We start from the raw sequence: 16,999 nt of genomic DNA, 5'->3' as shown, positions 1-16,999 counted from the left end.
GAACAGTGTAGCAATATATTGCAAAATAATATTTACTTTAAATTACAGACGCATCTGGTTATTCTAAATATTGTCTTAACATGGGCCAGGAGGAGAATGTTTCTGATGAAGAAGGTAAGAATGAGACAAAAGGGTTAGAACAAATGTGAATGGATATGAAATCAATGTTCGTCCCGATAAACTTCACAGTAGTATTTTATTTGTGACATAAAATTTCAGATAATTTGTAAAGCAGTGAAACTTCCAGCCTGAAAAACAATACACATATCTGGTAACATTGTAAGGATATGAAATGTAAATAATATCACGTGTAGAATATTTTGATGGGGGAACAGCAGTTTACATAAAGGAATTATTTTCGGGTCTTTTTTTACTTAAACGCCCATCAACAAAGAAAGAAACCCGAGAGGGCAGACTCTCACTTCACAAACGCAATCATCTAGATTTGCAATTGAAAAAATATCGTTACTTTTTATAGGAAATTATTACACCTAGACGTGGGAAATTTACACACCAAACAGAGCATGAGAAAACGATAAAGAACGATGTGTACCTCTTTTGACAAGTGGTTGATTTTCAAATTATTGAAATATCTACTTCTCAAGATTTTAAGCAGCTAAACTGACATAAGCAACCGTTTCCATAACTGAGTTTCTTTATATATATGTATTGGGTTCAGAATCAATCTTTTATTTATCCATTTTTTACTTGACTCACTTTTTGATTCAATCATTTGTATCCGATTTGATCAATTTCTTTTAAGTTTTGGTATAGTGTAAACCAAATGTTGTAACTTGCCCGGGCCCCTACAAGATAATGTGTATATTATGTCTTTTATTGCATACTTCTCGCTTGTTCCGGTCGTTATTTTATTCACATTGATGAATTATATCTTTAAACAATATTTGATTGAATATTTGTTAATTGGATATTATTAAAGAATTTACTTATATTTTCAATTGTTTGAAAGGCTCTTTAGTGATATCATGCCATTATCATTATTTTGATTAAGCTGTGTTAGCAATATATTGCAAAATAATATTTACTTTAAATTACAGACGCATCTGGTTTTTCTAAATATTTCCTTAAATTGGTCCAGGAGGAGAATGCATCTGATGAAGAAGGTAAGAATGAGACAAAAGGGTAAGAACGAACGCGAATGAATATGAAATCAATATTCATCTCGATTAACTTCACAGTAGTAATTTATTTGAGACATAAAATTTCAGATAGTTTGTAAAGCAGTGAAACTTCCTGCCTGAAAAACAATACACATATCTTGTATAATTGTAAGGATATGATATGTAAATAATACCACGTGTAGAGTATTTTGATAGAGAACACCAGTTTACGTAAAGGAATTATTTTCGAGTCCTATTTTACAAAGAAAGAAAGCCGAAAGCGCAGACTATCAATTTACAAGTGCAATCATCTAGATTTGCAATTGAATAAATATCATAACTTTTATACGAAATCATCATACTTAGACGCGGGAAATTGGCACACCAAACAGAACATGAAAAAACGATAAAGAATGGTGTCTATATCTTGTGACGAATGGTTGATTTTAAAATTAATGAAAGATCTTCTTCTTTAGTTTTTAAGCAGCATAAACTTACATAATCACCCGCTCTCCATGACGGTGGTTATTTGTGTACTGGGTTCAATTAATCTTTTTATTCATTCGTTACAATATCATGCATTCACCTTTTGATTGAATCGTGTTGAGCTTACTTATGGTTCTTATTTTTTATTTTATCACATCATCAGCGTTGTTTGTGCCGGGTGGATTCTGTCAAAAGTCGCCTCGTTCATTCAATCAGGGATATATTATTTCCGATCCTTATCTACAGTTCAGCACGTCATTATTGTTGTGCTGTGGGTATTTAAGTTCTTTCCATTTGGATTTTTTCTTGTTAGGTGGTTCCAGTTTTCCTCACTTGAAAACTGTTGATACACCCTTAGGATATGTTGCGTGATTTTTAAGTGTGTCTTTCGACGTATTATCTGTGATATGCAGGATTCTTAAGTTCTGATCCCCTTTTAAAATTCAATTTGATATAGTTGCCCCCGTCGTTTTCCCGTTTAGGGCAAACGCATTTATTTACTTGGGGACCATATGCCGCTTTTCATGGAATGGTTATTACGTGTCACATTGAAGGTTATATGATTACCGCCATATGTAAACATCTGCGGATGTTTCTAAATTCCAAATCTTACCAATTCATGTTAAATGTTGAATACAACTTTAGCCGGTGCTAGATGGCGTAGACGGTTGTTTGCACTTGACAGCACCATTCTTAAATAGGCTTAATCAAGCCGAGTCTGCAACATTTTCAATTTTGTCATGTTGGGCTTTTTAGTGTGATAACATGTCATTAATCATTATATTTGAGTAAGCTGTGTTACAATTGTTAGATGTTTGCTCATGTTTATCTTAACGTTTATCTGAGAAAATAGTACATTGTATCAATATATTGAAAATAATATTTACTTTAAATTGCAGACACATCTGATTTTTTAAAATATTTACTTAAAATGGGCCAGGAGGAGAATGTTTCTGATGAAAAAGGTAAGAATGAGACAAAAGGGTTATAATAAACCCGAATGGATATTAAATTGATAAGTATCCGAAAAACTTCACAGAAGTATTTTATTTGAGACATAAAATTTCAGATATCTTGTAAAGCAGTAAAACTTCCTGTCAGAAAAACAATACACATATCTAGTAACTCTGTAACTATATCATATATAAACAATACCACGTGTAGAGTTATTGATGGGGAAACAGCATTTTACATAAAGGAATTATTTTCGGGTCTTATTATATTTAAAAGCCCATTAACAAAAAAAAGAAACCCGAATGTGCAGGCTTTTTCACAGGTGCAATTATCTAGATTTGCAATTGAAAAAATATCGTAATTTTTGAAACGAAATCATCACACTTAGACGTGGGATAGTTACACACCAAACAGAACAAGAGAAAACGATAAAGAACGATGTGTATCTCTTGTGACAATTGACTGATTTTCAAATTATTGAACTATTTACTTCTCCAGTTTTTAAGCAGCATAAACTTACACAAGCACCCACTCTAAATGACTGTGTTAGTTATAAATCATTGAAATATCTACTTATCTGGTTTTTAAGCAGCATAGACTAACACAATAATTATTTACATTACATTAACATAAGAGTTAAAAATGACAATGGTATTGTCCAAAATGATGAGGCTACCAAAAACGATCATCAACCTGGAAACTCATATTCAAATAAAATAATCCCAAACTTTACTGGTACTATCGGTAGTAGATTATGTTTAGTTTTCATACTCTCTAGTATTATATGGCTATTAATGTTCAATTTAACTAAATTTCAAAATTTCAATTTATTTCTTTTGCATATTCATAAAGTTTATAATAATGTGTACATAAATACGTAAGTGGATTGTACATCAATGCATAAACTCCGAACAAATCTTTGCAAATAAAAGCAGTTTTACTTTGTTTTACATATTCTTCTTTTTATTTCACAAAAAAATTTAATTTTTGTAAGTGTTACATACTTCAAGAAAAATAATTATTAGTCACATAGAGAAACTCTCATTTGCTTTTCTGCCATGTTGGTATTTAGTCTATCTATAATGAATAAGTGTTTTGTTTTGCGGTCAAAACTTTGGTTAAATTTTGCTACATTCATGACGCATTACTGTACATTCAATGCTTCTTTCTTCAGTTGTCAAACAGCTAACATGTTCTTGATCCATTAGGAAAGTATTATTTGACATTTCAAAATAATTTAAAATATGGGTTTTTGAGGCATTATGATCATATTATAAACCAGTTAACTTTACATACGGAAAATACATAAGAATTGATTTCTCCTCATACTAAATGAGCTTCTATATGAAACTGAAAATCGTTATCACAAAACATTTTTAACTTCCGTTAAATATATTTGAGCGACATTGCAGTCCCCTGTCATAGCTAAGAGAAGCAAAGACTACATTTATTCGAACATATTTAGTCGCCTGTCACGCAGGGGATAAATGTGGTGCCAATTCTTTTACCACAAGGGACTGTTAAAGCAGCAGCAGCAGCAGCAGCAGCAGCAGCAGCAGCAGCAGCAGCAGCAGCAGCAGCAGCAGCAGCAGCAGCAGCAGCAGCAGCACAGCAACAACAATCAGTATTGGTGTGTCCTTAGATAATAATAATAATATTCATGGGATAAAAAAGTGAGGAATGTCAGAAATGTTTAAGGAAAATTCTATAACAAATGTTTTATATTTCTGATCTAGGACCGGAGAAGACAAAGAGATTTGCTGCATACTATTTATTTTTTCCAAACTCGTGCTATCTGACAGAAAAGCATCTTTCACTATTCATAGTAAATTTATGTCTGTAAGAAGGTTTGTCTTCAAAGAAGGCGTTGTCGACTAGTAGCAAGGACATTCAAATTTTGAAGCAGACAACAAAATGTTAAAAAATATGTCACAAATTTACATCGTTTATTAGTTGTATTGAGAGCCTTGAAAGGGTAATCAAACCCAGCCTTTAAAAATTTTTAATTTTTTTTTGGAGTTCTTTTGGGGTTTGTTTTCCTTATTGTGCAATAAACTAAATAAAATTTAAAATTTTTTTTAAATTTTATTCCTGTTTTAAAATTAAAAAGAACATATTTTACTAGTTCCCCTTTTAACCCCCGGATTTTAAAAGCTAAAATTTTTGATTTTTTTTGTTTTTATATTAAAATGAATCCGGGGCTGAAAATAAAGCCCCAAATTGGGGTTTTCCCAAAGTTTGTTCTGAAAGAAATAATTCGTGGGAAAAATTTAAATCTACTATAATTGACAGTTTTTTTGTTGTTGATAATTATTTCATAGTTAAATAATTGCCTATGCTACATCATTTACTAAAACTGTAGCTTGATAAAAAAGCAAAAACAAACTGGGCATTCACAAAACTGACACTTTAAGGATACGATACGATAAAACATTCTTACTTTGTGTCACATTTTGTTGACAAAATGACGTTAATTGTTTACAATATCGATTATCATCTATGCATATCTCTTCAATCTAATTGAAAAAGTCTGACCAGAACTGTATATTAATTATTTCAGCTGATATGAACATGACTATTCTTGTGACAGCCTTGTATGACTTCAATGCAAGATTAGATAATGAAATATCTTTCAAAGCCGAAGACGTTTTCATTACTTTTAGGCGGAATCTTAAGTATTTGCATTTTTAATTTTATAAACTGAAAGAAATATATACAAGCATTTACTTTTATTGATAATTCGATTGTGTGCTTGTTAATTTTATTCTTCAAACAAAAAATTCTGTTAAAATCTATATATCTACTTTATTGTGCATCGGTCGAATGTTCAACAAATAAATTTTGTGCTATAGGAGCGTAACATTCAACATAAAACATAAAAGATGAATATAAAGTCATATAGGCTAAGTAATACATCATATCAAGAAATGTTTCTCATTTATACGTACCTTGGTCCGCATTAATCTGCATATCTCATTCTCATTTAAGAGACAGCAATATATGGATGAAAGCAACACACCAGAGATCAGGAGAGAAAGGGTTCATACCGAGAAATTATGTTGTTACCGATTTCAAAAAATATTACTTAAAAGAGTAAGTGACATTGATTTTAAAAGAGATAAGAATCATTATTAATTTTTTTTATTTTAATATATTTGAAAAAGAGATGAGATAACAATTCTGTGTTTTAAATAATCTGCATTAAGTTATTCGTAAATGCTTTTTGTTTCACTTAAGATAGTAAAAAGATAATTATGCCTAAAAATCTTACTGCCCTTTGTAAACACAAAAACCTAATCATAAAATATTTTCTGATGGTTACAATACGTCTGATTCACAAAGTCATTTTGAATTTTAATTGTATTCTGTGATAGAGGTCATCCTTTTGAAGAACTTTTTGAGGAATAAAATACTATTCACATTGTAAATCATCTGCAAAACAAAATGTCTGAGTCGATCCTTTTGTATATTTAGGACCATCTACTAAATTAAATCTTGCAAAAGGTATATCTCTATTTATCAGTACTTAAACCATTGAATGATGTCTTCTTTAAGATTTTAGAGTGTACTGTAGAATTAGAATATAAACCGGCAATTTGTTGAAATGTGATAATCATTTTATAGAGATAAAGTAGGAAGTATTTGATTAAAGGGAAAGTTAACATCTAGGTTCAGAGGCGTACCATTAACTGTTTGCATCAATTTGATTTTGAAAATAGGTCGGCATCAAATCTGTCTCATATCAACACTTAATTAAACCTGCTATCAGAACTGCACAATTTCTGTCCATATACGATGGTTATAACGTGGTCGCAAACAGCCTTTCAAAACGGAATTTAATTCTTTAATGATAAGAAAACTTCTCTTAATGTTGTGTTTGGATTAAAATAATGACGTCGTAGAATCAATATAAATCTTTAAGACGACCACAAAATCTAATAATTATCAAAATATAAATTACAAACAGTAAAATCTCAATATCAATTTATTGTGTTTGATTTTCAAGAAGAAATTTTGAATTAACAGCTAAATTATATTAGAAGCATTAATTATATCATAATGAAACCGAGCGACTTTTATGGGGGCACTCTAACTAAAACATCACAGATAAATTGCCGGACATAAAAAAGAAAAAAATATTTCTAAATGTTATGTCTTTTTTAATTTACTAGTTGGTGGCATGACTTGAACAAAAGAGAAACAGTAAGTCAGCTGTCGGCACCTCATTTTGGACTAGGAGCTTTTATCATAAGAACCGCATCCGGTAAATAATAAGTTAAAAAATAATAACATTACATCCAGGTTGTTATATAAATTATCCTTTAAAGCTTTTTTATTTCTTCGAAAGGGAGCAATAGCGACATAGAAATTCACAGCTGTCGCATTCTTATTCATAATTTACAAAATAAAACATTTTATTTTATAAAATTGACATGATAAAAATGCACGATTTTAAGACTGAACACCTTCGACACCAAAGTTAATTAAAGATTATTTATAAGTGAAGTAGTCATGGACTTTCCAGGCCTTAGTTTTGCAAAAGCACAAGTTTATCCCGATAAATTTATTCTATTTTAGATAAAATGTCACTGGCTTTATCCGTTAGAGAGTCAGAGATGGGAGAAAATACAGTTAAAATCCAACATTACAGAATATATTGGTCAAACGACGGGAGATTTCGTCTTTCAGAAGAAGATCGTCTGTTTGCCGATATGACTGCTCTGATTCAATACTATCAAGGTAAGGGTCTTTGCCTTGGTCGTTTCTTTGAGTATGGGCGATCATATAGCGTATATATACGTTGTAATATATATATTTGGTCAGGATTTGTGGATATTATATAACTGAATAATCATTTTGATTTTTACGCATACACTTATGTTCACGAGAAGAGGCAAATGCCTTCCGCATGCCTTCCTCTATCCATTTTAAGATTTTGCTGATTCTGTAGTAGTTATGTTTTGATATACTTTATTGAAATGGTGATAAGCAGAATGTATTGTTTAAGTTACTTTTAACTGAATTCCTATTTTATAGGAATCAACCCTGCACGGAGACCATAACGTTTAATTTAACATTTGTCATTCGTTTTTTTTAAATTACAGCAAAACTTATTATACTTAATAATTATGGACTTTTAATATATCACCTAAAACGAACGTATTTCTTAAAAAGTATACGTGCAGTACATGGTAGTTACTTTTCATACACACGAACTTTAAAATAACCAATCTAATTTTAGATCATTTGATTAATGGCTTGTGCTGCAGACTAGGAGAACAAGTTGCCAAAACGATTCCTGACGTGCCTTTCAGAGATCTAGAATCACAAGCAAAATTGGTGACAATCCGTCAAAATGTGGGTCCAAACATAAGCACGGGTACGTTTCAAAGCCTTTCTTCAATATATATTAAGATATCTGAAACTTATATGCTTTTATATGCTTTTATTTCTGTCTTCTTTCAATCCATCTTATACTTATTGTAATTGCGTCAATATTTTCAAAGAATGAGTCTTACTTGAAATTACATACACATTCTTTTTATTTACGTTATCGCGTTAGTAATAAATATAAATGTCAGTTAGCAATTAATGCAAGGAAACGTACCTTAGAGATCTTTGCTTTGTAAGTACAAGCTTAGAGATATTTGCTATGATAGAACAAATACATAAAGCAGATTCATAAACGGCAAGAAATATAAATCTTTAGAATTTTTTACCGCGGACACTTTTATATAATACCAGACTATATTAATCATGATAACTTGCTATTTGTGTTTATAATTTTTCTTTGTCAAGGGACCCGATTTATATCAATAAATCCTTTCAATTTACAGCTAAAAATAAATTAGGAACCCAAAAAAAGAAAAAAAAATCCTTCCAATTTCTATAATGTAATAAGATGATATTTTTACGTTTGAGTGAAATATGGAAAATATTTTCACGAAACATGATAAAATGCCACATATTTTAAGGAGCCGGGATTGCGAGTGAAAATATATGGCATTTTATCATGTTGAGTGAAAATTTATACCATATTTCAAGAAATTGGAAAAAATACATTTTTTATTTAATTTCATTATCAAAGTAAAAAGTTTACGAACCACTTTGCTTGCTAAGCAACTGCAACTGTACAGCGCGCAGTATTGTCTTGTTTTGCATGCGATAGTTAGCGCTACATTGTGACGTCACGTAAACAACTGTTTAAACGTCTGTACAGCGTTTATGACTGAATTAAAGATATTGGTGTTCGGATTTATTTTCTTAGTTAGACCATTTTCTATCATTCTACAAAGTTTTCAAAACAAAATTCAACAAAACGTTTTTTGTATTTATCAGATTTTTTAAACAAAATGGCGAAAGAAGTCTTTAACATAAATATGAGTTTTGACTCCGCCCACTTTAATATTTATATTTCAAATCTATTTTTAAAAAGTATGAAATACATTTGAGTGATATAGCACCATATTTTATGGGTAAAATTAAATAAAGTCATATATTGGTTTCCCCTTTGGTGATTCGCAGTATGTCATTCGCAGAACGGGAAGAAAGTTTACTCCTCAACCGATGGGAAGGCAGTATAAAAGACAAAACAAAATAAACTTCGATAATTTATTTTTTACATTTCTATCTTCTACAGGCATTTACTTATAATTTTGTAGTACGCAGTGGGTTATGCATGTACATGTGTATTTCATTGCTGCGCAAGCCTTGTTACATGAATTCAAAACCTATAAATACATGACCGTAACATTGTGAAAATTCAAAAATCTATTTACAGACGTAGTTTAAGTTCTAGTAGGAAAGATATCAAAATAATTAGTCGGGCAAAATGGACTGCAAAAATAATTAAACTGATCAGAGACTTACAGATTAAATACAGCTAGAAGAGAACTTACGAGTATGTAAGGAAAACTAATGCGTAGCCTCCCTTCGACAAATGCGTGTATTCGATTTGTCTCCCTTTATTGTATCATGGAATACCATTTGCCGCGAATCATGTAAAGGATATTTTGAAACATAAAGTCGATGAAAGTTTTTGTTTTGGCTTATTTACATATATGGATTTATGTATTTCTTAGCATCATTAGTTGTTGTAATTTGTAGAAAATGAGTATCATAATAGGTGAAAAAGAAAATGTACATACTTTGATATTCTATTATCATATTTTATTACTGACTATAATAGTGACACAAACAGAACAACGTTGCACTTATGTCATGTCAAATTTCAAGTTGCGTAAGCCTTGTTTGTATTGGAATTACCTTCCTTATCAGGTAGGCATTAGTCAAAGCTTTTTTTAAAATTTAATATCTGGTCCCTCTCTCATGGCCAGTGCATACGATAAGTATAATTTCGCAATCTAAATGATTTACAAAACATCGGGAATAATTTACACTTATACTATATCTAAATAGAAATTGACCTGTGCTTAGGAATGATTTGGTAAGGAATATGTAAAGCACATTTGTACATGTATTTTATTTGCAGGTGAATGGAGAAACCGAGGAGTGACAATAAAACAATCCAGTCAGTTGGAGATTAAACACTTCTTAACAGAGATAGATATATTGAAGCGATTAAAACACGATAAAATTATAAATTTGCTAGCCGTGATCACAAAAGAGAAACCATTCTTGATGGTTTTTGACATGATAACAATAGGTACCCTCAGTGATTATCTCAGAAAAGATATGGGAAAGACCATAAAACACGATCAACTTCTTGATATGGCAATTCAGGTCGATCACCGTTTATTGTTATCGTATGAAGTTCTCTCATTATTACTATTAAACTTGTTCATTATTAAGACTATTATTATCATCATAATAATTATTGTATTCAATTAAACACAACAATAATTATAATAATAAAGTTAACAAATAAAAAACTTAAAGCAATGTACCACAATCGCTCCAACAATACACAATCGCTCTATACAAGTTACCTTGTTACAACAAGTTACAACAAATATACTTAAGAAAAAATATCTTATATGTGCATTTATGTGTCAGCATTGCCTTTTTTTGGCAAAGCTTAGCTTTCTTTTACATATTTATTTATGTTTACAAGGAAACAATTTTTGGAACATAATGTTTCGTTTTCACTTCCCTAGATTTCAAAAGGTATGGATTATTTGTGCAATGAACAAATTGTCCATAGAGATCTTAGGACAGGACATATACTTGTCGGGCAAGTAAATAAGCTCAAAATTGCCGGATTTGGAATGGCAAAAAGGCTTCAGAACGATTGTTATGTTTCACTTGGTAGGTTAAATATTTTTATTTTAATAAGGTCAGACGGTGATCATTTTATTAATTTTTCTCTGGTTATATTATCTATTTTCTATTGTGTGAATGGTAATATGTATTGTTGCAAACGTTTTTATTATTGCTATAATGATATCTATTAATTAAAACATGAAATGTATCGTATATAACAGACAAAGAAAGGCTTGCAATTAAGTGGACTGCACCGGAAGTGTTTAATGAACGTAAATTCACAACTCAATCAGATGTGTGGGCCTTTGGTGTGTTACTTTATGAGATGATTACTTTTGGAAAGCTACCTTACCCAGGTTTGCAATGATTGTTTTGTAAGTCGATCTTTTAAAGCATAATTGAAAATGAAACGAATAAAGGTTTTCTAAAGTTACACACCTCCTCTATTGTTTGTGACAGGTCTATATTTTTAGGATAGACCTGTTTTAACAAAAGAAATTCCGTTATGAGGTCTATCTTTTGCACGTGCACAGGTCTGTTCTAGTCAGACAGACCCGGTCATGAAAAACACGTGAAAAAATAGACCTGCCTATGCGTAGACAAAGAAAACATGAAATGCAATCAAAAATTAAAAATAAAATGTAAATAAATGATTGTCATAATATTCCTGTCTGACAAAATCTGGATACATTCTTTTAAACAAGATAATGTTTATAATTATTCCAACATCTCTATATTAAATCTTTGAATGAAATAAATGGATAGCATATCAAAGTTTTTTCTAATCGCGTCATTTTTCAAAGTAATAGTAATCTAAGCGCTTCTTCTGTCATTAATTTCACAATATAACAAAAATGGGTGCTTTAAGTTCATTTCTATGAAACTTTAACAGTTATCACCGCATACATATCACGATTCTAAATCATCTTATCCATAAAAAAATTCATAGTACCAAACCCCCATATCGAAAAAATATAACAAAAATATGTCCGTTTCATTTGTGATTCAAATAACGTCCATTTGATATACTCTTTGCCTAGGAAACCGCAGCTACCTACAGTTCATAGCAAAGTCCCTGGTTACATAACCACCATCAGGATCAATTAGATTGTTAAATCCCCGTTAACCCGTCCCCACCCCCTCTTTTAGTTAGGCTTTATCCTACCTTTCTATTCAACCCGCGAAAAATCAAAACTGATTTCCCCTGAAAACCTTCGAGTTCAAAGAACGTTAAAGATATAATCCAAACCTTGCTTATAGTGACATGCAGATACAAGTACTCAAAGTGGATTGGTCTACAATGAACGCATCTCCCATTATTTAAAATTATAATATTATTAAAAGAAATATTGAAAAAGAAATGTTAATATAAAGTTATAAGTGATTTAGTTTAAAAATTTATTTTTATCATTTTAATTCTAGAACACTTTATAATCTGCTATATAAACTATAATTTCGGATCATGTATCTTACACATTACTACACATGCAACAATATACATAATTATGTAAGTCTTTCGTGGTCTGCTTGGTATCCGGACATTTTCCCCTCAGACAGTTGCCTCCCCCCTCGGAAGTTTTCTCCCTTTTTGCAATGACGGACATTTGCCCTACTCATATCTTTGGAAGGGTTGGACATTTGCCATTAAAAATGTTAAAAAAATTTAATTGTTGAATTGTTTGTTACAAAAATTAAAATTCATTGCCTATTGTCGAAATTCCATTTTGGTTCAATTAACAAAAAATCTCGCGCAAATTTGTGAAATTTTAAAAATAAGCATCCATAAATAAAGTACATAAAATATATACACGAGATGACCTCTGACAAGTTACAAGCAAAAAACAGGGGGCAACGTCCGAGAGGGCAACTGTTCGGGGGGAGCAAATGTCCTAGAATTTGAAATGTCTGATACGAAATACTTTCAACATAATTATTCATTCTTTTACATAAATTCAATTACAGACCCATTTACTTATTTATTGACAAATTACACATTTAGCCTTTTTATTATTATTTTGAAAAACAAAGTTAAATGCAAAATATATACTATATAAAAGCAGAACATTGATAAAAGCTTACCTGTTTATGCGCTGTGTTAAAAAATTATCTTTATATGCATTACATGAAATGTTTCGGATCAGCCATTGCTCAAGCCAATAGTTTGACGGTGTGTAAGTTGGATATCGGCCTCGTACATCGATCTTTCTGTTTAGGAAAGACCTCGTCACGAATTTCATGAAACACATCAGAAAGACCTCGTACTCGGTCGATATCCTATACAAAATTTGAAATTGTAGCAAGATGTTCATTGAGGACAGTGGTATATGCAAGAAGCTAAGTCAGTATTGCTCCAAGTAATAATAATTTTGTTTCCCGCTCTTGGTTTATCCGTTGTTTGTATATGTTTTTCTTTTGTTGATTAATGGCTTTAGTTGATTGTGCTTCAGGAATTAACTTCTGTAATCAGTAAATATTGCAACATATTCTCAGTGTTGCTAAAAGGAAAACTTAACAACATGATTTCTCACACTGATCGTCTTGTTCATCAATCCCAACTTTGCTGTTAAGATCATATTGCAACTTTAGTCATTTGTCTAAAAAAATTTAAGTGAAACAATTCAACAAGATAAGCAATGTTTCCTTTTAACCTCAGAGTACTAAATTACAAAAATCGCCAAAAACAGAGACAATAAAATAATAAAGCATTATTTGCAGCATTATCCGGGTAAAGTGGATGTTACTTTTAAAGGATTCTAATATTTAGCAAAAACAAACTTTGCAGATAACTCTAAATTCACAATTTGATATTATAACAAAAACATACATATTTTTGACACAGGTATGCGGTATCATTTTTTCAGGTATGAGCAATGACGAAACAGAAAGTAAAGTTATAGAAGGGTATAGGATGAAAATGCCAGATGATGGACATATTCTTTGTCCACGAGAATTATATGACATCATGTTGCATTGCTGGGACAAAATTCCTACAAAAAGACCCACATTCTTAAACATTATAGTTTCACTAAACAAGTATGCTACAAAACCGCATCTTTCTGAAACAGAAACAAAGACCAGTGACAGATCAAAAATAAAAACCAAAACAGAGAAAGATACTAAAAATGCGTGCGTGTCAATGTAAACCAAACAATAAAAAAACAAAAACAAAAAACTTACACCGAATTTCTTTTATGTTTAGCCAGATTTGTAAACAGAAAAGATATACAATTTCATTTTTATTTTATTTTATTTTTGTATAATAGATAAGAATCTTTTAAATTATATTGTACGGAAGAAATGCTAAGATTTTGTCTTTCATTTGCATGTTGGTGATGATGTAAATAACAAAAATTGCAATTATAATGAAAACAATGCATAAAAGATAGGTCAAGAAAAAGTTGAAGGTTATCTATAGAAAAATAAATAAAATTATAATGTTTCAAATATGACTCGATATACGATTTAAACTTTAAAAGGAGAAAAAAAATATCTCGATCAAAGACTGTTAAATGTTTTTGTTTTGAATCAAAAATGAGAAATCCAACACTAATGTTAACACGCATACAAAGTCTTTTAATTCCATGAATGCAGCATTCAAACGCCCTAAACTTAAAGTTACAATATGTATTGCTTTAATTTTTTGCTTTGATCCCCCCAAACAAAAGCCGGTCAGGACGAGATTCTAGGTGTTTTCTAGGTAATTTGGTTGTATGGTTTAAAAGTGTCTTCTCAATTGGAGGTATCCATATTCCTAGTTGAATTTCGAAAAGGCTAATTTTGTCAGCCTTTTGACAGCTGTTAACTAAATACATACCAGTAGTGTTATCTAATTACTACACATATGTTGTTAAATAATCAAAACAACTTTTCCAACCAATTACTAGGGTATTTTGAATCAAACAGTAGCCTTTAGAGTATGAACACGTTTTTTTCCATATTTTGGCGATGTGACCTAGTTTGACTCTAGGTGATCCATACTGAAACGTGAGCGAGAATCTAAACAAATGTTTTGCCTAATTTCCAGGGTATTTGAATTGGAACAGATGACCCCAGATAACACATTTTCAAGCTAGTGCTAGAAAAAATCAAAACAACATTTCTGACACAATGTTCAGGTTTTTTGGACTAAAACAATAGCAACTAGAGTGATAACAAGACTTTTCAATTTTCAATTCCTTAGATGTAGTTTTTCATCCAAGATGACAGATGAACTCGTCCGAACAATAACTTGGACAAATCTCCTAACATAGTCTAATGACAATTGAAACAATAAAATGACCACTAGAGTGTTAACGAACTATAATAGCTATAATTTTTAATCATGCCCCTTGGGTCAATATTTAGCCTGCCCAGGGGTTCACTAGTTTTCAAATACTTTTATATTTATAAATTCGTTTAAATCTAATTGTATGAAATTTCAATGCCGAGAACTTTAATATTTTGCATGCAGCATTACCTTGTGGGCCTCTACAAAAATTGTTAATGACCTGGGATTTTTGCCAGCCACAGGTTACATTGACGTACATGTACATAGTCAAATACATTTAAATTTCATTGTGTGTTGTAATTGAGTATATTTAGGGATTGATTATATGGACCTTTCCGTTTTTTTCGTAGCGGAACATTTAGCCACACCTTTTCCATTCATTGCTAGGTCAACTGCTCACAAACAGTATCACAAACATAACCACGTTATTTTTTGTGCAAACCAGGTCAACCAGTGACTATGTATTATGTCAGTGTAGCGATTGGATAACAAGTTAGCTAATTTACATAAAACTGTAAACACCGGAAAGGTCCATTGCTTGCATTCATTTAAAAATTGATTTGAGAGCTTTTTTGTGATTTGCCAGTTTCAAAACAATACATGTGCATGACAATTTTAGTGATATACAAAATATATGAAATGTAAAATAAGAAAACAAGAATCAACAAGAAGTGCTTGTTATTCTAATGTGAATATATTATATTTCCTAAACTAATTGGTTTACAAAACGGGTCATGTTGACATATTTGATGTTTAAAACACGACAAAAACCTTATTTTGTATATTTTTGCCCAGAAATTGTACTTACATTGCAATCGATGGAATTGCTTTCAGAGATTTCCCTAGCAGGAGAATGATTTTCCCAGTCTTATATATACTTATTACCATATTACATATATAAATATGCATTGCTCATGTTATCGTGTTATTGTCTTGCTCGGTTATAAAAGGAAATAAAAACATTTTTACGAAATGTGTTTGTCGACTCTCATGCCAACAGTATTATAATAATATTACACTTATATCATTTTGAAATTATCAAGCACGAACATTCTTTTTTTGTCAAATTACATCTTTATTTGTTATTCACTACGTGTCTTACAAGAATACTGCCGTATTAACTTATCTTTATTTTTGTTCATGTCTAGCTTAATCATCAACTACTGTATGAAAATTATCAATTCACTTACATTCAATGATATAGAGTGTGGACGTTTATATCAATTACAACATTTTTGCGCAAAGATGTAAGGGTTTTTCTTCGGACAAAAAAGTAATAGTTTTACTTATGAGCATTTTTCGTAATAAAAGTATTCCATGTAACCTCAGCAGAACTATCTAAATACTTAAAACGCCGAAACTTTGTCACCAAAAACTGTCCTTAAATACTAAACCCAAACTCAGCATTGCTTTATTGGTTTCCATAATTTTTTTAAAAAAGTTCACCTTTTATGATCATAACAGGATTGTATAGTTAGTTATTTACAGTCTATGGAAACTTATGACATCGCCCCGAATTATCAAAGGAACATACTTGTCGTCTATGTGATAAAAGATCTAAGCAAACACTATCGGTATGTCGCACTTTGAATTTGGCAAAAGAGCCAGGAATAATCGAGCTGTTAGCAGAATAAGACGTATAAAACTCTAAAATAATGTAAAACTTAATCCACATTTAAAGAAGAATCATCTTCTTACGGATATGAAAATATATCTATAAATGGTTGAAGTTAAAATGAAGTACAATTAAATGACTCGAGAGAGGTATGTAGAAAGGTAGTTCTTATACAAATGTACAAGTTTAAAAATCAGGGAAGGTAAATAGAAATAAAGATTCGATGCTAAAGAAAAAGCACACTTATCATTGTTTTGGGATCAAAACCACACATATTGTATTGATAAGCATACCAAACTTTAAACTTTAGATAGGGGTTAAAATATACCCAAA

At 30.9% G+C, this 16,999-nt stretch overlaps 1 protein-coding gene across 1 annotated transcript in view; it reads left to right on the top strand.

Annotated features, from left to right (window-relative positions):
• LOC132734787 (tyrosine-protein kinase HCK-like) overlaps positions 1–16,018 on the top strand; it is a 77,914-nt gene extending 61,896 nt beyond the window's left edge. Inside the window, exons 15-23 of the mRNA XM_060721638.1 lie at positions 5,122–5,236; positions 5,550–5,654; positions 6,734–6,825; positions 7,140–7,301; positions 7,804–7,941; positions 10,054–10,304; positions 10,679–10,829; positions 11,006–11,140; positions 13,646–16,018. Of these exons, the coding sequence (XP_060577621.1) occupies positions 5,122–5,236; positions 5,550–5,654; positions 6,734–6,825; positions 7,140–7,301; positions 7,804–7,941; positions 10,054–10,304; positions 10,679–10,829; positions 11,006–11,140; positions 13,646–13,926 (1,430 nt within the window). The 3' untranslated portion in view covers positions 13,927–16,018. The remainder of the gene's footprint in view (positions 1–5,121; positions 5,237–5,549; positions 5,655–6,733; positions 6,826–7,139; positions 7,302–7,803; positions 7,942–10,053; positions 10,305–10,678; positions 10,830–11,005; positions 11,141–13,645) is intronic.
• The last annotated feature ends 981 nt before the right edge of the window (positions 16,019–16,999 follow it).

This window comes from Ruditapes philippinarum, unplaced genomic scaffold (assembly GCF_026571515.1).
Source record: "Ruditapes philippinarum isolate M1 unplaced genomic scaffold, ASM2657151v2 ctg5300_1_1_1_1, whole genome shotgun sequence".
NCBI classification, from domain to species: Eukaryota; Metazoa; Mollusca; class Bivalvia; order Venerida; family Veneridae; genus Ruditapes; species Ruditapes philippinarum.
This window is presented reverse-complemented; position numbering and strand designations above follow the sequence as displayed.